Source organism: Eleginops maclovinus, chromosome 13 (genome assembly GCF_036324505.1).
Source record: "Eleginops maclovinus isolate JMC-PN-2008 ecotype Puerto Natales chromosome 13, JC_Emac_rtc_rv5, whole genome shotgun sequence".
In the NCBI taxonomy this organism is placed as follows: domain Eukaryota; kingdom Metazoa; phylum Chordata; class Actinopteri; order Perciformes; family Eleginopidae; genus Eleginops; species Eleginops maclovinus.
In genome coordinates this window covers 11,110,968-11,134,855 of record NC_086361.1, presented here as the reverse complement: position 1 = coordinate 11,134,855, position 23,888 = coordinate 11,110,968, and the positions used below count along the sequence as shown (strand labels likewise).

The 23,888-nt window shown below is 39.7% G+C and overlaps 2 protein-coding genes across 14 annotated transcripts in view; one reads left to right on the top strand and one right to left on the bottom strand.

Moving 5' to 3' along the window:
* The window catches only part of LOC134875463 (sodium bicarbonate cotransporter 3-like), a 36,583-nt gene extending 29,013 nt beyond the window's left edge, over positions 1–7,570 (top strand). For 7 of the 13 annotated variants that reach the window (XM_063900061.1, XM_063900060.1, XM_063900059.1 and 4 more), the window contains 11 exons: positions 59–164; positions 367–528; positions 967–1,080; positions 1,203–1,364; positions 2,029–2,280; positions 2,491–2,559; positions 2,804–2,977; positions 3,107–3,244; positions 3,655–3,779; positions 4,976–5,092; positions 5,605–7,570. In XM_063900061.1, coding sequence (XP_063756131.1) covers positions 59–164; positions 367–528; positions 967–1,080; positions 1,203–1,364; positions 2,029–2,280; positions 2,491–2,559; positions 2,804–2,977; positions 3,107–3,244; positions 3,655–3,779; positions 4,976–5,092; positions 5,605–5,686 — 1,501 coding nt within the window. In that variant the 3' untranslated portion in view covers positions 5,687–7,570. Of the gene's footprint in view, positions 1–58; positions 165–366; positions 529–966; positions 1,081–1,202; positions 1,365–2,028; positions 2,281–2,490; positions 2,560–2,803; positions 2,978–3,106; positions 3,245–3,654; positions 3,780–4,175; positions 4,225–4,975; positions 5,093–5,604 lie in introns of all 13 variants that reach the window. The other 6 variants (XM_063900062.1, XM_063900055.1, XM_063900051.1 and 3 more) reach the window with 5 other exon arrangements.
* Positions 7,571–8,242: 672 nt separating this feature from the next.
* Positions 8,243–15,701, bottom strand: LOC134875479 (homocysteine-responsive endoplasmic reticulum-resident ubiquitin-like domain member 2 protein). Its single transcript, XM_063900084.1, has 9 exons — positions 15,575–15,701; positions 14,828–15,159; positions 13,286–13,363; positions 12,422–12,535; positions 12,148–12,278; positions 11,412–11,525; positions 11,026–11,313; positions 10,651–10,765; positions 8,243–10,435 (listed from the first exon to the last, which is right to left on the bottom strand). The coding sequence occupies exons 2-9, from the start codon at positions 14,972–14,974 to the stop codon at positions 10,268–10,270; spliced, it is 1,155 nt and encodes a 384-aa protein (XP_063756154.1). The 5' UTR covers positions 14,975–15,159; positions 15,575–15,701; the 3' UTR covers positions 8,243–10,267.
* Between the last annotated feature and the right edge of the window lie 8,187 nt (positions 15,702–23,888).

Below are 23,888 nucleotides of genomic sequence, written 5' to 3'. Positions count from 1 at the left end.
TGAACCAAATTATTTTTTCCCCTTACGTAGTCCGCTCACCATTTGTTCTGTCGTCCAGGTGCGAGTGCTATCCACCGGTCAACGCCACGGATCTGCTCGTGGAGGAGTGGAACCAGACGGGATACACCCTGGACTCTATCCCATGGAGCAGCCTCAACGTAACGGTGAGATGGCACACAGTGACCTCCAGTGTGATGTGCAGGAATCACACTCACATGTATAGGATGTTTTGAGCAAACATCTGCCAACATCCTGCTTTACTAAACTACTTTTAGAACGGAAAAGTCCTGCCATCAACACAACAGTACAGACACAGCTTATAAAGCAATGAATAACAATACTAAGCTATTACTCCTCTTTCTCTAGATGTGTCACACACTCCATGGAGAGTTTATAGGTTCTGCCTGCGGTCATCACGGGCCCTACATCCCAGACGTTCTGTTCTGGTCCATCATCCTCTTCTTCACCACCTTCTTCCTGTCCGGCTTTCTTAAGCAGTTCAAGACAGAGAGATATTTCCCAACCAGGGTGAGATGTCTGCTAGATTTGTTAAGAGCACTCTTCTTTTAACTCCAATCAAATAAACATGATATCTTCCCATCTGAGCAGGGTGTTTTTTCCACATCTCTGTGCGTGTAATAGATTACGTTTAAAGCTTCTCGTAAGCTTCTATGTAAATGTTTACAGTCATTAGTATGTCGGAACAGCGTTGTGTACAGAAAGAAAAGACCTTCTCGTACCCTCCCACACTGTACCAGCTAGTCTGTCACATGATCCTCTGTGTAGGCAGGTGCTGTATTGTCTTTCTTTTACTGTTGACGTGAAAGTAATTATTACCTGTTGTATCTCAACAGTGACCTGAAGTTAAAGGATGTGTGTACACTGTTTCTAATAGTGTACACACATCCTTGCAAGGCTGCAGCTCCTAATACATACATTAATTTGTGGTGCTTCTGTGTTGTTTAGGTGCGATCCACCATCAGCGACTTTGCTGTGTTTATAACCATCATGGTCATGGTGCTGGTGGACTATCTCATGGGGATCCCCTCTCCTAAACTTAAAGTCCCAGACCGCTTTGAGGTAGGCAAAGGTCTAAATGTGCCGTAGTACATTTAGTAGTAAATCTAATGTTCACATCATCAAATATTTTCAAGTATGCCTCGTATACTAAATGTAGCCCCTCCCTGCCTTTTTCCCGGCAGCCTACTTCAAAGAACAGAGGCTGGCTAATGGACCCGTTAGGAGAGAATCCCTGGTGGACATTGCTGGTGGCGGCACTTCCCGCTCTGCTCTGCACCATCCTCATCTTTATGGACCAACAGATCACTGCAGTCATCATCAACCGCAAGGAGCACAAGCTGAAGGTCAGACCGGCCTGTGGAGGTTTACTTCTGACAGTGTAATATCTTAGAGTAACACACATTTGTAGGTAGGGAGTAGGTATCCTGAAAAGTATTTTGTGAGTGGGATAGACGATCCCTTCATTAATATAAAGCCCTGTGGCATCAATGTATAAAATATCCAAAACACTTCACTCGTATTAGTCATATTTCAAATGAATGTTGATGTTTAAACACATTTATTATTGCAGAAAACGTACTAAATAATAGTTTTTTATTTTCTAAACTGTTTCCATCCAAACTGTCCTTTCCCTTTACATCTCTCTTTTCCTCTGTACCTTATTTTATTCCTAAAGAGCTTTCCCTCTCCCTCCTTTGCCGTCATCTTTAATTATGGTTGAGGCTAACCTATTCTTGTGTCCGTCCAAGAAACATTCATCTCACAGAAATGCTTTAATCTCTTTCAGTTTTTTCTGATGTATTTTATGCCTCCACATTGAGTGCTGCTATTTTAAAACTGAGTTTAATCCACCTAGAAACTCAAACAGAACTCATTTGGTGTTCTTTTTCCAAGGTTATAGGAAACTCTTTTAGAGACTGTGCTCCTGATCTGCTTTCTGTACTTCCATTTGTCTCCACAGTCTGGCTCTCAAACTTACTCTCTCTTGTCTCCCTCTGTATCCTACAGAAAGGCTGTGGCTATCACCTGGATTTGCTGATAGTGGCAATAATGCTGGGTGTGTGTTCCATCATGGGCCTGCCATGGTTCGTGGCTGCCACCGTCCTTTCCATCTCCCACGTTAACAGCCTGAAGGTGGAGTCTGGCTGCTCCGCTCCAGGAGAGCAGCCCAAGTTCCTGGGCATTCGGGAGCAGCGGGTCACTGGATTCATGATCTTTGTGCTCATGGGTTGTTCTGTTTTTATGACATCGGCACTCAAGGTGAGATAAAGACAAACAATGTAATAATATCATATTTTAAATCACCAAATAGGATGTTTATCTAAGTAACAACCATGTGCTCAGGGAGTCATCTGTTAAATATTTTGAACATGTTTCCGTCTTCTCAACCTGGTGTAGAAAAGCCCACGTTTCTTTCCTGAACTGTAAGTGAATTGATTTGTTCTGTAATTATGCTTTTACTCTTTACAGTTTATTCCAATGCCAGTCCTATATGGAGTCTTTCTCTACATGGGTGTCTCTTCCCTCAAAGGAATTCAAGTAAGACTCTACTCTGATGTTCCTTTTTATTCTGAGCAGAGCAACATTCATGAGCTACTGGTAAAGCAAAGCTTTCCCCTTGTACTTCAGAAACCTTTGATCCTAATTCAGAGTCCTTCAGAGCTTTTGTTTAATGTGCTCCCTCTTGTGATTTTCCCCTTTCTCTGATCCCCCTTTGTGTTTCATTTATTTTTGCTAGTATTTCTTTCCTCTCTCACTGAGCCTCTGAATTTTTTTCCCGTAGTTCTTTGACAGAATAAAGCTGTTTGGCATGCCGGCCAAGCACCAGCCTGACCTGATCTATCTGCGCTACGTGCCGCTGTGGAAGGTCCACATCTTCACCCTGGTGCAGCTCACCTGCCTGGTGCTGCTCTGGGTCATCAAGGCTTCTTCAGCAGCTGTTGTATTTCCAATGATGGTAATGACCTCAAAGACAGACATTGATTCACAATATTCAACTGTTTAAAGTTTCTAATTAAAGTTTCTAATAACACCATGATGCATAACTGATGTTAATCTTGGATTATTTTTGACTATGTGTATCCAGGTTCTGGCGCTGGTGTTCATCCGAAAGCTTCTAGACTTTTTCTTCACAAAGAGAGAGCTGAGCTGGCTGGATGACTTGATACCAGAAAGCAAAAAGAAGAAAGAGGACGACAAGAAAAAGAAAGCACGAGAAAAGCTGGTAAACATTATTTTCTTTAACAAAAGTTCTTTGTTGCAGTTAAATGTCAAAACTAACTGTAACAATATTGCTCTGTGGGAATAAGGAGTGGATGTCAATCATGTTGCTATTGGATCTTAAATAGCTGATTTGAAATTGAAGTCACAGCGCACATATATCAGTAATCTGGTTACTCTGTAAAATGGAGGAGGAGGGACCATGAACTTTAAATTGAAATATTGAAGCATGAACAACATGCGAGAGGTATAGACTATATATCTGCACATAAAGCAAGAAAGTATCATTAAAACCCAAAGTGTTACCTCTTAAAAAAGGCATGAATTTAAAAGGTCGGGCCGTTTAAAAGCAGTTGTAACCCCATCCCAGTGTTTTACCAGCCTCACTGCAGTGACGGCTATTTTGTGATTTAGGCTTCCAATGCCGTTTTGATTCAGGGAGAAGAGAAGAGACTACACGAGGAAGAGGAGGGGAACCGGAAGGTCAACTTTGAAGGCTCCAACCTGCTCACCATCCCCGTGAAAACACTCTCAGGGAGGTGAGTAATGTGCACTTTGAGGCCCAGTTCTGGGGCGGAAAGTAGTTTATATTTCAAAAGTTTACGTGAGGCATCAGATGTATCCTTTATTTAGACATATAGTACCGTGTCACAGCAAGCAGCTCAGCTTTTATACTTCCTTTTTTGAATGGTCTGAGGCATCAAACTATATGCTAATGGCTTTAAAATGTGTGAGGACTACACCTTATGTCAATATTTCCCCTAATAATGACTTTATGGGTGATAATATCCAGAAACTTTGTAGATGTAGCTATGTAAACATATAAACTAAAGATGTAAACACATTGTCTGATGCATCGTGTTGTCATGTACAATGTGTAATGGTAAATGTGACACTGGTGGTCAGCTGTGTGTTATTATGTCCATCTTGAACAGATCATACAGAATAGGACTAGTGACCCACAGCCTCCCAATGGAAGACGAGGTAGCTGGGTTGTGTGTCTGATGGAAAACATCTGACACACACGGCTGTGTTCTAACCCTTCACTGATACCAGACAGTTGGCGCATGGCCTAAACTGTCAGTCGTCAAAAACAGAAACGCTGCCTTTAAAACACACCGCTTTGTGTGGTTTTGTTTCTCTTTAATGATATTCTGAGGGTAAATTCATCTGACCAAACATTTGTCTTGATGAAATAACCTTATCCAGAGTCCTGCACTGGGTTGGGTACCTTGTTTGGCCTTCCAAAAACAAGGAATGAAGAACCCCGATTCCCAAAAATGAAGCTCTTTTCTAGTGAATGATTGTTCAGCCTGTGTGATCACGGGTTGAGTCTCAGCTTTTCTAATAACAGGTCGTGTCAGGAATGTAATAATTAGGGTCTATAGGGTCGTTTTGCGATACTGAGCTGTGCAGATTTGCAGAACTGGACCTGTGCAAGACTCTTGTCCTTGTCTTACTAACTAAAAATGTGTTTAAATTCAGCTTGTGAATAATAACTTATGCCCCTAATGGAAAGGACCTCACTGTATGTGTCCTGTCTGTCTGTCATTCATTCTGTGCTGTTTATTTGTTTTCATCTCTTCATTTCTCTGCATGTTGGTGTCTGCTTGTTTGAACCGTCTCTCACTAAACGTCTCCTGTTGATTTGATGTCTACATGCCTGTCTTCTCTTTGTTCTTCATGTTTGTGTGTGTTCGTTGGTTTGTGTGCGTGTTTGCATTGTGGCATGAAGTTCTGATACTGACCCCTTGGTTGTAAATATCTCTGATGAAATGGCCAAATCTGCAGCGTGGAAAGCTGTGAACTCGAGAACAGAAACATGTCTTCAACCTGTGAAGCGTAGTGAAAGGTAGCTATGCCATCTCCTAGAGTTTCCCAGAGCCCCCCTCCCGACTGCATCACTGTATGATATCATATTCACCAAAAAATCCAGAGTATTTTTAGACTAGTGAAATAAACTGAGCTTATTGCTGCCTGGAAGGTAAGATATGAGTTTAATATTTAAACCCGGAGAGAACAGTCCATGAAAAGAGTCTCGAGTGTTAGTCTAAATCTTTATAAGCAAAGAAAGGGGTTTATTTTGTCTTTAAGTACTAATTAAAGGAATACTCAAATTATTGTACCCATCCAAATCCGTAAAACGTTTTTTCAAAAGTTGACAAACCTCATTCTCACCTCAGCTGAATATTTTATCACAGTCCTCACATAAACCCTGTCATCAACGAGTTCTACTGTAGGTGGTAAAATGTAGTTCTAAGAGCAGATCTGTCACTCCTCTACCTGACAAAATCTCATCCCTCAGCCCCCGCATAACTTAGCACCAGCGCTCACCTTGCCTTGTGTTCTCTGTCTCTGTAACAGCCAGGAGAAGATGGCCTGCGTTAAAGTCGAAATCAGCCCAGACACACCAGGAGGGGGTTCCAGTTCCGAGACCTTCCTGTGATAAATCCTCCCCTCTCAATACCTCCTCCCACATGACACTTCACCCCGCTGACGAGCGCCATCATAGCGGCAGAGGGGGCATAGAACTCAAGCAGCACAACCCGCCTGCAGTGTGCCCTTCTCCGGGGGCATTAGGCGAGCTCCCCCCCCCCATACCACCCCCGGGCCCTGAGTCCCACTCCACTCGACTCTTGAAGTGTGCAGCACATGCACAAATGGCTAATGCACTGAAAAGAAGGAATTCTGCTGTTACTGCCCGCTGCCGCCGCTCACTGTCGTGGAAGTCTCTCTTCATCTTGCAATTTTTCCCGCATTGAAAGATGCCAAAGGAACGGGCCTCACTGGTGAGGATCATGAACTGTGTAGAATAACGTTTTACTTTTAATCCACTATGTATTTTCATTTCAATTTTACTGTTATTGTTTTACCCGATCACAGTACTGTTTATTTTACACCATGAGTCGCCCTGCTGTTGTTTTTCATTCATTTAGGGTTCAATTAAGACCTTTCCCGCAACGACACCAGCTTCAAAATTTGATTAAAGCCATTCAAGTACTGTACAGATTATATTTCATAATTTGTATGGCCCTGTAAATAAAACAAACCAAAAGGGGGTACATTCAGATACTACTACTACTGCACCACACTACTCCTCAGACGTCTCTGTGGTGTTTTCTCATGGATCAGCTCTCCTCTCACTCAGTATTGATATTGCGGCTCATAAGTTGGTCAGTTGTTTTCACTGTTCACAGTATATGTTATCTTATGTGATATTATTATGTATGTATACTGTGTTCTTTTCATTTGTAATGTCATAGAAAACCTACTTCAGAGGCCATATGAAGTCTGTACTGTACAGTAAGCACTTTGCCAGTATAGTTTCTTACCTAAACTCGATGTAAAAAAAATAAATGGTCACTCCTCCAACTATATCTATAAAACTGTTGTTCGAATGTCAGTTAAAACAACTCAGGAATCTTGAATGATTTCTGACTGTGGTCACTTGATTTTTTTTTTGTCACAAGGCAGTGATAATTAGCTGTCCACTGTAATCCTTTCATCGCTGGTTTCACAACTATTTTAATAAATGCTGTAAATCATGAGATATAGTAAGTTACAAAAATAAAAAAGAGAATATCCGTGACCCAGTTAGATGCACCAGTTTTTATACTGTCTGTATTATTGTTGGTTATAGTGTGTGTGTGTGTGGTGTAAAGATACTTTGATATGTTTAGCGTTGCAAATTATTTTATGCAAAATATTTCTACAGTTAATGTAAAGAAAACTATTATATTCTATGAAGTTGTTCTTACTCTGCTATGTGCGGTCCTGTTTTAGCAATAAGTATTCCATACTGTGCAGTGTATGGACTCATGAACCTGGCTAATATGCAGGCAAAGATTCATTTGTGAACTGATTTTTGTGTCATCGTCTCTGTGTGTAGCTACAGTGACTATACGGACAATAGCTTACGTGCCTTGTCGAAGCTCTTTATGTGTAAGTCTTGTACTGATAATTTAAGTGTTCAGAACAGATGTACAGGTACACGCGTGATGGCACACACATGCCAAAGACGGACCATCATTACTTTACAAGAGTAAACTAGTACACGGCTCATTTTCAGAGGCTTATGTCTGTCATAGTGGTATCCCACGTCTGTGTGAATGTCGTAGCCTGAGCCGCCGACTTATGAATTATGTACCTGAATTTATCTTCCATTGCAAACATCATGTACTCTTAATACTGTGTGTGTTCTGCCGTCACGGCTCTAGTTTGTTCTCACATTTAAAAGCTCTGTAAACGATACTGAGGTACTGGTTTTGGAATGGACAATGAATGTTTAGTGATCAACAAAAATGAATAAAGATGATGACATACTGCCAAACCTCTATTTTCTAAAAATCTGAAGTTGAAATAGAGTCAAGTAAGTAATTCAGAAGATTTATTTATTTACCTGCACTAACGGACAATTTCGATCAGTGGAACACCCGCATAATGTACCAATCATTTAATGTTAATTTTGATGAAAAATAACCTATTTTCACATGACATGAGTTTCAACAGAGATAGATTAGCTTAAAGAGGTGGATCAAGAAAAACATGGATCACTTAGTTAACGTGCATTAGTACACATCCTGTTGTTGGCTTGAATTATGACTTTCTGTCATGACCATTTGGTGCAAAGCAATAAAAGTGAATACATGGTGTTTTCTATTGTCTTCCTTTTAAAACCACCCTGTGAGCTTTATGGGATATGTTATATCACAAATGAGTCTCGAGAATTTGGCTGTTTTGTACTCAGGTAGGGAATAAATGGACTAGTTCTTTTTTCTCCAGACTGATCACTGAGATCACACTACGATAAAAAAAATGTTGTAACTTCCCAGTATTCAGTACACGTCATGTTTTTCCTTAATTGTAGGACCAATTCATAAGCAAGGCTCATGTCATCTATTTTAGCTTAGCGCAGAGGTATCAGAAATACATGTAAGGCCAATTAGTCAAATTAGCAACTAGGTACATGTCTTGGGTACAATTACACAATACCACATTTGAATCTGAATCAGAAGTCCTTTATTTGTCCAACAGCTGGGAAATGTACAGCAAAGGGACAGCGCAGAAAAAAAAACGCAAAACCATATTGGAAGAGAGGCAAGCACACGTTAAAGAAAACCCAATTAAAGTAAACATCCATACAACATCAATAAATAGCAGCATTGTAAAGGAAAGAAGTAATGAGGTGAATATATGTATAACAAAATAAGTTATCTTTAAAACTTAAATATTGAAAATGGTTTGATTCGGTCCTCAAGGATGAAAAAGAAATGTTACAAGGTTAATTTTCCACATATTGGGTAGGTTCCTGACTGTCCCATTTGTAACACGTTTATCCTGAGTACAAAAGGTGGCAGTAGAGATCCATCGTCCACGTCTCAGCTGAGTGCTACTGGCCCTTTGAATGTTCTGAGTAACCTTGGTTACACTCACTGGCATACAGGTGTTTTCATTTAATGGACTAATTAGCGCTGCTCTCAGGCCTGTGGGCAGGTACAGATTGGGTTTGATTTGACTTCTCCCTCGCTGCTCTTTACGTTGTAGTGATCTTGTTAGGGTGGGAAACTTCCAAGTAGCCCCGAGAAGCAGGTCTACTCAGCCGCGATAAGTGAGAACACCTGTCGTTCTGCAGGTTTTTAAAAGTGATTTTACAGATATTAGAACAGTGCACTTAAATATCAATGCTATACGAAGTGTAAAGTCTAGATATGCTGAAGACTATATTTGATGGAGAACCTTCAGCAGGTAAGGGCAAGACGAATAATATTGGACAATAAAAAGAATGCGTAATCCATCCTGAATGTAATGTTTGCTTGTTGTTGTGCACTGTTTGAGGACTTGTAATACCAATCAGTATGATGAAATAGAACATTCATTATTAGCATATTATCTAATGTTCTTCACAGAGGAGCTACAACTGATAGACTGTAGTCTATTTAACAGATAAATAGTTGTTTTTTTATGATGCTTTCTGTGGCGCGGGACAATTACATCAGCTGTTGTAATTAAATGTTTTATTTAGTGGGAATCAGGAGAACCAAACGATAACATTACCATGAAAGGTTTATTCAACATGATTATTATTGGTTAACATGTTAACAGCAGCAGCCATTTCACCCACGTAAGGTGTGTGAGCTTTGTCCTACAGGAACTCTGAATCGTGGCAGTGCTTCTCTTTAACAGTAGGACCATTTAAAGTGTCTATGTTCGCTCTATGCCACGTGACTTTAAATCCCAACAAACGCCGTCCTGCTTGATTTTCCATCACTAGTGGAATATCCATCCCTCAATTTAACTCGGTTCTTTCAGGAAGTCATAAAATTAGTGGTTCATTGTTTCACTTGAGTAAAAAAATCACATTTCTGCAGCTATCATCACTCAGGTGCATTTCAACACAGTAAACAATGTCTTGAGACACATTTTATGAACTCTCAGTCCAGGACCACCCATGTAAATGATCACAGGCGCTACATGACTCAGGGTTATTCACTAAGAGGGTTAGTGGCCCCTTTTTTAAAATAACATTTCTTATTTAGATAAAACAGAATAACAAAAAATAATTACAATTCAAACAACTATTTCAACAAATATTGCAGCTTCTTGAAAAAGAAATAAAGACAGACTCAGGTTTTGAGGCCTAATGCTGCAATGCTATATTTACTTTAAATGTGCCTGCTATCATAAAAAAATCTGAGACAATACATTAGTGGACACTATTATTATTTTGACTATGATTACAAGGCGTCATTAGCAATCCTTGTATAAAGCAGTTAAACAAATGTTTGTATCATTTGAAAGTTGAAAGTGTTCGTCCAGAAAACAAAACATGAAGTGACATTTTTCTCTTTCCAGGTTAAATCAGTCTTTTGTTGTTTGGCTCAGAGTTTTAGATATGTAGTTAAAGATCACTATTGGGAAACCATAACACTTTACTGCAACAGAAACAGTTTCCCTAAGCAGTAAGGATACTCTTCCTCCTTTGTAAAGTAAGAATGTGCCCTTGTGGAGAACTGTGGCGGCTCGTGGTTCAGTTAGCAGCGTTTGGCGGCCCCTCTGGGATGAGAGACATGAAGAAGGTGATGATGAACGACCAAGTAGAGGACAGAAAGCCCGTCTGCGGGGCGCTGTTTGGATCCTCTGCTGCTTCCTCTCCACTGTCCCCATCATCGTCCGATCCATCGTCCAGCACTCCATCCTATAGTGTTATAAGAGCACAATCAGTTGTTCTACAGTAACACTAAAATGCAGTACATTGTATTTGTATATAATCTATATTGTATAAAACAATGGATCATGTTTGATCCTCCAGCGTGACTTCAGTAGTTTAGGACTACATGGTTTAGGATATTTTTACATCAGTGAATTGTATGAGGCCTTTCTTATGTTAAAGCTTGTCTGAGAGATGGTTACCATTTCCGGATAGTCTTGGTTCTGTTGCTCTCCCTCCATATCTTCCTGATTGGCTCTGTCTCCAGGAAGCTGGAGTTCATTCTCCAGGTTAAAGGGAAACCAGCCGGCCTGATGCCTGCAAACGGGAATAAACAACTGACATTTCAAACTTTCTATATCCTGCCGATTCCAATAAATAGCATTATCCGTCCATTACTATCAGGTTTTTTAAGCTTTAACATTTGAACTAATGCCCTAAAATGTGCAAGGAACATCAAATGCATCAACTGTTTTGATGTAGTTTCAGTAAGAAAAAGCCAATCAATCAATTATGAGGGATTGATAACATGAACCAAGACAAATGATTTTACATCCGAATGAGGACGGAGCACTTACAGGTACAGCACTAGCATGGCCATCATCACCATGACAAAGCGGCTGAAGGAGGAATAGAAGTAGACTATACTGAGCAGGATGGCAGCACGTGAAAATGTGTACACCCAGTCCAGCCAATCCCGGTTCAGCTCCTCCTCGTTCAGGATCTCTCCTCCCTGGGCGTTCATCTGGACTTCTGGGTTGCCACGGCGATCTGCCTGAGCACGCTGGCTCAGAGGGTCGGGCTGGTTAGAGTGGGTCGAGGGCTGATCAGGTCTGAGGTGTTGAGAGGAGGCTGCCAGGAACTGACTGCAGGGAGACAGAGGAGAGAATAAGTGGGGTTGTAATGCTTTTTATTTTTGCCCTGGAGGGGCTCTGTAAACGTCCAGAAACATGAAGCGACTTACTAGTGCATGTAGTATTGCCGGGCGTACAACTGCTGCCACCACATCAGTGTCATGGGGTTGTAATAAGCAGGCATGTTTGTGGGGGGAGTGGACTGAGGGGAGTATTGATTCCAGCTGGAAATAAAAGACATTGCATTAGAAAAACACCCACTTTGAAATGCCAAACATATCATAACTTAACATGAAACGTAATTGTAAAGAGTTCAAGAATCCAGTTGCAGCTAAAGCCCATTTCCAGGGTTCCATTCAGCTTGGATGAGATGTCCATTTATTTTTACATTTTAATGTCTTTAAATGTCACTTGAATTAAAAATCAAGACTAATTTCGCAATCATTCCGCTCTCTGGATCTGCATGACGTTAATACAAGATGCCTTTAGCAATTTGTCCTTCACATTTGTAAAATAAAAAAAATATTGAAGACCAATTGAGGGTTATTTTTAGATGAATTAGTTTAAGGCCTCTTCAGATTTGTTTAAGGATTTGCGAATAGTTTTTTAGACATGGAATAAAGAAAAACTTCTCATAGGTCATTGGTGTCATTGATGTTAATGTCACTTGCCTTGCTCGCGTTATATTTGGCACCTAAATCATCTTTAGGTCTGAAGTTATCTTCTTAAAGGTTTATTTGTATGTCTTTTTTTTATCTTAAATTGCTTTTGTGAGTCAGCTAACTAAACTACCATTTACCTCTGCATTGTAGCAGTTGTCAAAGCTGCAGCAGTCCAAAAACTAACCTGTGCATAAATTGAGGATACATCTGGTGGTAAGGGAAGGGTCCGGCTCTCTGTGTGAGTCCATCGCTGCTCTCTCCTGTAGAGGACTGGCTTTGCTGACCAGTGGGAGGACTGGTAGAGTTTTGAAGGGGCTGTAACCATAAAAAAGACAAATTGAAGTTAATGGTTCACATATGAAGAAAGGCTTGTGCTGTTTCTTTTAATCCTCAAGGAGATGCAAATTACTGCAGGTAGCCGGATGATGAAATGTGTGAGGAGTGTGTGGCTGACCCACCGTGGGACCAGCCGGGTTCTCCTGGGGCTTATTACCGCGGCTGCGGAGGGGCTTCGGAGAGCAGGGAGGGGTTCGTGATGCGCACACCAGATGGAGCATATGGTACTCATCCTGCTGTAGAAGCAAAAACAACTCATTATAAAACAGTGTCCAAGAATTGCACTTTCAAAGGAACAACAATAAGTTCAATTTTACGGGTGTACATTTTTAATGAGAGCCAGTTAGAACACTTGACCAAATCTAAACTGCTTTAGGAAGTGAATTTCAAAAAGTAGGTGTATTGGATTATAATGGTGAATGCTATACTGCAGAGTAAAACACATTTTTAAAATTACAGGAAAATACATTTAATAGTAAACATTGCTGTCATACCGCGCATCACACTTGCTAGTTCAATAGAAAGCCCATTTAAATTGTGCAGACAGCTGCTGTTATAGGAACCTGTAATAATATGTTACCTAAGCCAGTTTTTAACATTTGATTCATCAAAACATTTCAAACCTCCACTTTTCTGGAACGGCTTTTCTCAAGGTTTTGTAACCTGGCTGCAGAGATTCACTCCCAAGAGCATTATTGATGTTTCGCGAAAAGGCCCAGGTCAAAGTTCATTTGGCGTTTCAAATGTGTTTGTTGGGGTTCAGGACAGCGCTGTCTTTTTTTTTAGACCTTACTAGTGGCACTGTCATGTTAAAACAGGAAAGAACCTTCTCCAAACTGTTGTCACAAAGCTGGGAGACTGTTTTTGTCTAAAATATTATTGTGTAAGATTTAAAGCAGCTGCTAAAACAAGGAGAGTTTGACAGAGGTGAGTTTTAGTATTATTAAACTAGATTAAAAACAATATTCAGCATGGAGAAAACCTACCTTTCTGAGCACATCTTTTAAGGTAAAGTGATCCAAAAGCAGCTTTCCAGAATACACCAGCCTCTGGTCTTTGGAGCTCTAGAAAATCCAAAATGATAAGGACAATGGGTTCATAGGAGATTAAAGAATACAGAAAACAGTTCATTCAATTGTACCCTTCATAAACTATTGTAGTTAAACTTGGCAACAATAACCCGGAAAACTGCAATCTCTGAAAAGTAGACCACGGCATCAAATGCATAATGAGGATGAGATTATAGTAGCTGGTTAAATAAGTGGTTTTAAAGGTGGATTAACCTTGCAGTGCAACAAGGTCAGATGGTGTCCTTTTTAAAGCCTGCATTCAATGGACAGGACGACCATTCAGGCATTTACAATGCTTTTAATCAAACCCTAGCCATCTAAAATGGAACAGATAGCCTACCCTTTTATTTTGGGTTCAAGATGCTTATTTGTTAAATATTCCACAGTTAATGTCCACCTCATTACACTCACAAAAGGGAAGCCATTACAGAGATTATCCCACCGCTTTACAATGAAGCAGTTTGTCCTTGTGTGTTTACCATGAGTGCGTCAGAACAAGCCCCAGGCAGAGGAAAGGGAGCACAGTGAGATTAGCAGCACAACAAAGCAGGAATCTAAACCCTTAACCTTCATTGTGACGTCAAATCTACAGAATCAAAGGCCTTTTCAGCTCCCATGACACTTGAAAACCGAACATCTTACCACTTCAGAGAATAAATAAGGGTCTGTTGCATTTTCATGATAATAAAGACGGTCATTTAAACCACAGAGGATGGCTCCAAACATACAGCTCCGGAAACCACTCCAATGTTTCCTTAAATCTTATCTCTACATGTATGGCAGCCATTCCAGCGTTTGTTGAATTTCAACACAGAGAAAAATTGTCTGTAGTTAAGGAATACAATAAAAATATATACACATAATTGAACTCAAAGACATAGCTATAAATAATAAAACAAGAGAAAATGATAATGCTGAAGTGGTCTCTTGATTTTTTCCGGGGCTGTATATATAAACCCTGCACTGAAATAGTTATATTTCCAATACCTGATAAAACCACTATTATTTCTGAGGTAAACCATAAATCTCACTTTCAACAAAATAATATATTTCAATATATCTTTCTGTCATTGTGCTTAGGACAATGAAAATCTGCTCCTGCGCAACATACAAATGGAAAAAGAGCAAACTAAAGCAAATAAAAGCGAAAGAAAAATTCAAGACAAGCAATACAAAATCCCAATGAAGAAGAGAAAGTGGTCAGGGCAATGTTAGTTACCTTAGAACAGCATGTATGATGGTGTGTGCCACAATGTTTGACTTAATCTTTCACAACTCACTTCTTGGGATCAAATTCTACAAACATTGTATATAGAAGTGGACAGTTTGGGTCTGGCTGGGAACATTCTTTACATGTTTATGCCACCAGCTTCTTCTGTGTATCTTTTTTTTGACACTATGAAAAAAGGAATACATTTGTTCATGTTTACTTCTCATGACTGGGGTAACAAAACTCACCGGTTTGCTGGGGTATACATCTGACAGGTGTGCTTTGAGTTTCTCCACAGTCCAGTTCTGGTAACAGTTGATGGTCTGGTCATCGTACTTCTGGTTGGGTGCTTTGATGACAAGGATAACAGGACTGTCGACAACACCTTGCTCCATGACTCAAAACCATTTGTCTCCGATTTGAAACAAAAAGGATCTGGATACAGTCCTCCTAATAGTGTGTGTAGTGTGTAGTATCTGACATCGTCATGTGCTTTAAGATTAATGTAAAACTTGATGTTGCTAATCTGCACCTCCAAGTTGTTTTCTGCAATTGTGTTCAAACGGCACACAGCTGGGACCTTAGGAGAGGAAGGTAAACATTAGGTTGATTCCAATGACATATCAGTTATAGGTAAAACAGACGAGCTATTAGACTGGCAGGCAAGGAGAATGTGGCATTATAAAGGTATTAAAATTTGATTTATGTTAGTGGTTTTAAAGAGGATCATATGGACACACACAGTTGTCACACAGGCTCCTGCATTCGTATAGAGACATAACGGCAGGTAATGGATAACATAACACTGTTTGCCCTGGTTAGGGGTATTTAACTGGCTTTGCTAACGTTAGCTTCAGTGGGTTCTCTGCTGCTAATACCAATCAACTCGAGCCAAAAAGTTGTTAGCTTGCATACTTAGCTAGCCAAATTCAAACGATCTAGTTTGATTAGTACATTTGTCTAAAATAGAGGAGTGACATGTCTTGTTTGCTTACCTCATTTACACCCAGTGACCGATTCTCAGACTCGACTCCTGTTTCTCAGCCCTGAAGCTGGGTGCTGTCTTCTTCTTCGGTGAGTTCAGGGTGTTGTCGACATTCAATGTTAGTTGCGCATTACCGCCACCCAGTGGGGGACGTGTAAGTTACACTAGAGACTTGTTGAAATCCACCGAGTGCGATAATGGGAGCATACTGTTGTTAATGAGCAGTGGTGTAAAGTAATTTAGTAGATTTACTCAGTAATAGCGGCATGGGTGAAGCGGGCAGCAGCCCGGGGTGGCATTTCGTGGGGGGCAGCACGAGCGAGTACCTAAAAAACAAAAGTCATCTGGGCCGGGAAGCGGTTTTCTATCTATCATATCACTGTGTGGGGAATTGGCAAGTTGGCGCCCCTGCTTGCTGAGAAGGTGCGGTGCACAGAAGCTGTGTGAGATGCGGAAAGGGGAGGGGGCGCGACCGCGGTTGACAGTTCACCTCTAGGTCTCCCAAATCGGACAAAGGAATCAGACATCCGCTTCAATATCATACAATGCCAAATTATAGGCAATTTAACATCTTCAGTGATGTGTCAAATCTTCAGAGAACACATTTTTCGGTAGAAAACTTCTCACGTTTTTTTTTCCATTCTTTATACAGAGTAATAAAAAAGTTAAGGCAAGATGCATCAAACAGAAATCCGAAGGCCATGAACCAGCCTCTGCAGGAGTTCTGATTCATTCATCATATTATAATTACAGGCCTATAATTCCTACACGTTTTTGTTTGTCTGAATTGCGCTCGGAGAGGATCTCGCCCGGGGTGTAATTCCATGTAGAACCGCCACTGCTCAGTACTATACTTAATAACAACTTTGCTACTTTGTACTTCTACTCGACTACAAGTCAGAGATACATCTTGTACTTTTACTTCCTTCATAGTTACTCCTGGAGTAAATTCAAAAGCTACCTGCAAAGTAATACAAATTAGCAGAACCTTTACCAGCTTTGATAAACACTTTAATGCTCAATAATTATAATCAAAGCAAATACCATATTATTCTGAAATAAGCCATTCTGCGTAATAAGTACTGTTTCCTTTGTATTTTTGACACTTTACATTTATTTTGATGCCAAAACTTTTCTACTTTTACTTGAATAACATTTGAATTGCAGGACTTTTACTTGTCACAAAGTATTCCTACTCTATGGTACTTCTACTTTTATTTAAGTACATTTTATTTCTCTATAATAACCTTGACAAGGTTTCTTTCTCAGATGTATACACAATATATCGTGCAAAAAAGACACTAGAAAGATTTAAAATGTACGTTGAATATTATTTTACTAACTGTAATCAACAATTATTCGTAATTTGTGTTATCACTGTATCCCAGAATGTTTTAATTCAATGTTGTGAAATATGAAAATAAAATAACACATTTTGAAACAATTTCTCAAACTGGGAGCAAAACAATCTTATTTTATGTAATCTAATCTAATCTTTTCTAACATGTTTCAAAGGTGATGGAATTCATATTGTTATACAGTTTATTTGTATTTTATTTCATTCATATACTAACTTTCACTCTAATTAAATACAACAAATCTACACATTCAGCCTTTGTGAAGATACACGTTTTGTTGGGACTGTTGTAATTGTTTCTTGTTCTATATCACATGATCTTGAAGATGATTGTACTTTTCAAACACATTTGATCTGAATCTAATAATATAATTCTGACTTTAAATGAGGAAAAAGAAGAAACGATTAAAACACAAGCATGTTAATCACATAAAAATTGAATTTGTGTCTAATTAACTTAAATAAGTGGGGGATTCGTGCTGGAAAGTGTAGTTGAAATGAGGCAATCAGACTGCTATCTGGTGGTGGCGCAGTACGACAACATGAGAATAAAGGGGTTCAATCTGCTCTTAAAATTGGATAACCTTCTCTCGCTTGATACATAACACTTAGCTGTGTCCTCAGGAGGCCTTGTAGGTCCTTGTATGGAACAAAACTTCCAGGGTACAATTTCCTGTGTAACAAAAGCATGCATTGTTCATCCAATGTCCTTGATATTCTATTGCTAGTGTGTGTTAAACTAATATTTAAAAACCATTCACAGCTTAACCAAGTCAGAGCAAAGGGCCTCAATAAATCCACAATTTGAGTTTTCTGGGATAAAGCTCTGTTACCAAATTTTTGACATATTTCATCAATTGAACACGTCTTGTCCCACATTTTGTCCTTGTGCTCCACTTCCCTTACACAATCCAAATACATGCAGCTAACTTCATTTGGACATTTAACCTGGAAAAGGAGCACAATGAATCCCATACTGAATGTGTTTTTTCTTACTTTTTATAAGTTACAAAACCATTAAAAGACCTCCTGTAATTCAAAACACCTCACCAGGAGAGTGAAGCAATGATTGTGACAGATCGGCCTACCTTTGAGGCTGTAGCATGTTAACAAGGTGACACACATCTCTGATAAGCATGTCTGCTTTAATGATGGTGCAGTAGAAGCATCCAATTTCTTTCATTTCCTCTTTCCACTGTGTAAAGGTCCATAATCCCACCTGACAAAGGACTATTTTTCTCACATTGCATCAATTTATCATTAGGTGATTTTACAATCTGGGACATTCTGACCTGTTGCAGTATGAGATGTTTGAAGTGGTAAGTGTTGAAATGAAGTCTGAGGAGACAATATGTCATATAATATCTTTAGCTGCTGTTGTCATTGTGTTTGTAATGGCAATGTTGTTGTTCTAAGGTCCTTAATTTACGTTTGCCATTATGTCACAGGTGAGGTTGGGTGATCCAGACGCAAACACATAACAGATGCTTTCCAGTCGTTAGTTGCAGTTTATGATGTTGTTCATTTCAGGTTTGTATATTACCAGGGTTAAATGTTATGAACGAGTGATGTAGCTGTGAGCATGCCGTTAAAATATTTTGAGCAGGGTTTTTTTTCTAACTGCAAATTTCAAAAGAAGGGAGGAGATATCTATTTCCCTTTGAGCTTAAAGCTGCACTTTGAGCATGCTTACAAATGGAAGTTTTTCAAAAAATAAGCTATTGGGCTGTCCAAAGTGAAATATTATTAAATAAACAGAAAGCTTGTGAATGAAAAAAAGATGAAGCACTTAGTAGACCCTTAAGAGGCATAGACATGTTAATAGATAACATTTAATTTCTTTTAAGTCCAACACAAGAAATACATCTCCTCACATGGCTTTCATATAATACCCTTTACATATCACTGGTCAATGCAAGTAAAAAGCTGTTCAATAATTATTCATTTATTTATTCAACAGTTGTGTGGTTTGTCCTTTTCAGTTGAACTGAACAGATGGAGAGGCCCTGTGCCTCCTGATGAGTGTCTGCATTAGTGACTCATGGTGTGAGAAGGTCACTGGCTGGAGGAGGTTTTTTTTACTGAGCATTAAAAATCTAAAACAGCTTTAAAGAAAATTAAATTACAGATTTAAATGATCTTTTTACACAATTTGGTTTTTCATGTCTTTTTTAATTGTTTTGGATTGTTCTCTACTCGTTAGTTTTTCTGCTTCTTTTCTTTCCTTGTTGTCTATTAATTTTTGTTATTTTTGGGGGCAGCAGGCTCAGTCTGTGATTGGGACTTGGCCTGGAAGGGTTGCAGGTTCACGTCCCGATCGGACCTAAAAAGAAGTGTTGAATGGTAGCTGGAGAGGTGCCAGCTCACCTCCTGGGCCGTGCCGAGATGCCCTTGAGTAAGGCACTGAATGTCAGGGTTTGGGGAAATAGGACCCAAGTGCAGCAACAAAGGGAGGCAGGTATGGGTACAAACGAAAGGCGAGCTTTATTCCAAAAGCGGTTTTACAAAAATACGAAGTTAGGAAAAATCCAGGACATGAAAAACACTTGACTTGAACACATGAAGACGATAAATCCAGGGCATGAAAAACACTTGACTTGAACACATGAAAGACCATAGGGAAATCCAAGACATGAAAAACGCTTGACTTGATACATGAAAGACGACAATCCAGGACATGAAAAACACTTGACTTGAACGCATGAATCCAGGACATGAAAAACACTTGACTTGAACGCATGAAAGAAGATAACGAACTGACAGAGAACACAAGGTGAAGCAGACACTAATCACAACACAAGCCACAGCTTGGGAGGGGAGGCAGAAACACGAGGGCAACAGGTGACAACAATGAAACAATCAAGGAAGGACGGAAAACCAAAAGACAGGAAGTAATACTACACATGACACAACAGAGGGAAAACATTTCAAAATAAAACAGGAAACAGACAGAAAACAAGGATCATGACACTGAACCCCCGAGTGCTTCCTGCGCAGGCCCTCTGCCACCTCTCCTATCTGCGCGTGGCTCTTTGTGCATGTATATCCTCTGTTCATGTATATCCTGCCTGTGTGTGAAATGTGTGTAAACACCAGAGTGGAAAAGTAATTTCACAGTTGGGGATTAATAATGTAAAAGTCTTCCTATATTTTCCTAAATAATGTTACCTCAGTTTTATTGTTTATTTTTCGCCTCAAGTAGAAGGCAGGTCGGTTTTGCATACAACAACACCTTCATTTTTTAAATTATATTTTATGAGTACCATTTTTGACCCATTTTTTCAGTTTGTCTTTTTACGTTGTTATTCACTTTTACTTTATCCCTGTAAAATTGAAACCCTTCCCCTCCATCTGAGTGTCCTTCTGCCCCGCTGTATTGTCCAATAAAGGTCAGAAACTGTATGAATAAAAATGTTGAGTTGTTTTTTGATCTTCTAAGGGGAGTCCTTGGCAGTGCCACTGCTTCAAATCCAACAGCCCTGTGCTGCATTTTCTCCCCTGTCTATCATTTTACCAGCCTATCTGTCTGTACAATAATAATAAAAATGTCCGGAACAGAATAAAAAAGAGATGTTTCTTTATTAAATCTCTGGATACGTTTCTGCAGAGTGACTCATTGTGATGTCTGATGAAGTTTTTCTAAGCAAAAAGCATAATAGACTACAGATAGAGACCTGAAAGTCATCCAAACTTCAACGTGAAGGTCCTGTTTTTAAGGCTTTTCTTTTTCACCGCACGTATTCTACCTGACTATGATCCCGGTGCAGTCTACCATGAAATATTTAGTACAGTTTGCTTACGCAGTGGAAGGGCAGATATCTTCGTCATCCTTTGACAGGTGATGTACTCTGTGTCAGAGATCGATATGGACTGTTGGCTAAATGATATGCTCAGGGTTACTATCTTTTTCGTCACTTTTACACCAGTTCAAGGTCCATCTGTCCAAGCCTCCCTGTGCGCAGCTCACCTCTGGTGTGTGTATTTAAAAAGCAGCACACCGACAGCTTTCTTACTATGAAGTCATTAGGATATTGCAATGTGTGCCAAGATCTCTAGTGCTAATCATCAAAGCGTAAATGTATTTGTACATTTACAACAAAATGTACGTTCAGGACGTTAAATCAAAATGAAATCTGTGAAACATTGACAATTCCTTTGGAGATATCTGGAAGGTTTTTTTTGCAAATGTTTTAGCTTTCTTGTTGTCTTGACATTTGCTCTTTCAACAATCATGCGTCACAACAAATAAAAGAAAGCATTTATTTGTAGACCAATTCATTGAGGTTGTGTTTCCGCTTGTATTGTGCTGATAGTTTCTGCCCCCTTGATCAGTGTAATTGATGGTGGTTGTCTGCAATTAGTGAGTCATTGGTGTGGAAGAAGTCACAGGCTGGGGAAGGGGGTGGATTCCACCTCCTGCCTGAACTCCAGTAAACTCTGTTGAAGACCATGTCAAGTTTGTTCAAATCCTTAAATACGCCCTAATTATAAGTACAGTTCCTTCACTGTCCTTCACCCTGCCACTTGATTGCCCCACAATCACCATTTAACATTGTCTTGATGTATTTGGGGTTTTGAAAGTGTAGTCACACATTAATGTAACTAACTGCACACTGACAGTATCATAATAATCACATACAATCCAATCTGATTCAAAATGTTCTAAGAGTACCATGTACAGCTACTGATGAGTCACACACTCACAACTCTTACACAAACCTGTTGCTTACACTGGGTGGCAGTATGCACTCACTTCTACACTCAAACCAAGAGGACAAGAATATGTTGCCAGCAGCGTTTCCTGCACAGAATCAACAATGTGATCACACTTAGGCAAGTAATAATTCTGCACTTGGAAAGTGCATCAATATGAAAAGATGTATTCAAAGCGTAGTATTGCTTTCATTCAGGTATGCATGCACCCACCCTGACTTGGCCAGTGTGTCTCCAGAATGGATGCATTCACTCTTATTTTCACATATTATTGTTAAATGGATGTTGACACCGATTGCATTTACTGTATTTGTTGTTATGATTGTTAAACTTACATGCACTTTAATGAACACTGCAGCTTGCTTGCAGTTAAAACTCTCATTTGACGTAACAGGCTTTTGTTTAGCCAGGCAAGTGAAAACGTTTCTGTGCAAGCTGCATGACTGTCTTACGCACACACACGTCTAGCCAGTTTAAAAGACAGCAGTCCCCATGGAAACAGGTTTCTGATCTGCAGGAGCTCCATAAACGGAGTTCCTGAAAGAGAGATGGGAGAGGGAGGGAGAAAAAGAGAGGGAGAGAGGACAATACCCAAAAGTTGAGTTTTATATCACCTATACCTCACCATCCATATGCAGTAGATATGGTATGTGCACATGGAGGGAGAGTTCAGCATGTCATTGTGTTCTCGTTTGCCCCTGCTGTGTATCATCAAGATTTTATTTTCACCTTGTTTGGGGGGGAGTTTTTCATGCTGGCTGCAAGGGTCTAAGGACATGAAAGTGCTGTTCAGGTTGTAAAGCCCCCTGACATAAATGTGTGATATTCAGTTCTAAAAGAAGATGTCACCTGCCAATGTTACGCATCTATTTTCTGTCCCACCATTAGCCTTCAGTTTCCTTGTGCATCTGCCTAAGCGATCAGGCAAGAAGAAGGACTCAGTCCTTCTTTAAATCTAAGTGATCTCCGCCTGAAGGAAGGAAAAACCTGTGAATTAGGCAAGGTCAATTGCCTGCCATTTTGCTATAGAAATCCCTCCCCACTAGTGGTAAATTGGATGTGAATTTGAAAGTTAAATTGCCCATGAAGACACAGAAAATGGTGTTGGTCTCCTCTATCATCTTGGGGTGGGATGTTAGCTTGCATAACGTGGCCTTTTGTTAGTTTTATTTCTGGGCAAGCTCCTAATGGTCCCTTGCAAACCATGAATAGTGTTTTTAGAAGACACTGGGCGTGCTCTGTTCAGGCTGAAACATCTTGGCAGAGGCATTGTGATCAAAAATGGCTCCCCATGCGGGTAAATGATTAGTTTCTGTTCTGACTCCTGTCAGTGACGGCAAAAAGTAAGTTTCCCCCTGGTGGTGTTTTTGAGTTATTGCAGCTTTAATTACCAGGACCTTCAGTTTTCAGTGTTCATGCATAGAGTGCACTCCACCACAGAGAGTTGGTTGTCTGAGCCTTGGAGTGGAACTAACAGTGAGTAGAGAATAGATGCACTTGGTTTATTTTAGTTGTTTTATGGCACTGTGATCTTTACGGTGGTACGGTGGTGTATTGCTATCACACAAAAAAAAAAAATAAGGCTCAGTATCAAGTAATTACGTGAAAGTTTCTTGTTATAACAAGATCTTTTTCACGTTATAACGTGAAATTATCACGTTATTTCATGATAATTATATTTTCACGTTATAACGTGAAAATATAATTATCATGAAATAACGTGATAATTTCACGTTATAACGTGATAATTATATTTTCACGTTATAACGTGATAATTTCACGTTATAACGTGAAAATATCATGTTATTTCAAGATAATGACATGGACGAAACAGCGTTCGCTTCAAAGAAATAGCCTATAAAGGAAGTAAAACGGCCCGACGCGCAACCGAATTGCCCGAGATGGATGTTTCTGATAATATATGCTTTTATTTCCTACTTGGCCTGAGACACTGGGAGATATTGGCATTTCTTAGGATGGACGGAATTATAATAAGCATGCCAACGCTAAGGAGGCGACTGAAGTTCTTGGGGTTGTTCAGGAGGAAAGCCCAGTCAGACTTGGTGGATTTCTTATCTCAGAATAACGTGATAGTTGCATATCTTGTAAAAACGTGAAAATATCATATCTTGAAATAACATGATATTTTCACGTTATAACGTGATAATTTCATGTTATAACATGATACTTATCTTGTTTAAACGTGAAAAAGATCTTGTTATAACAAGAAACTTTCACGTAATTACTTGATACT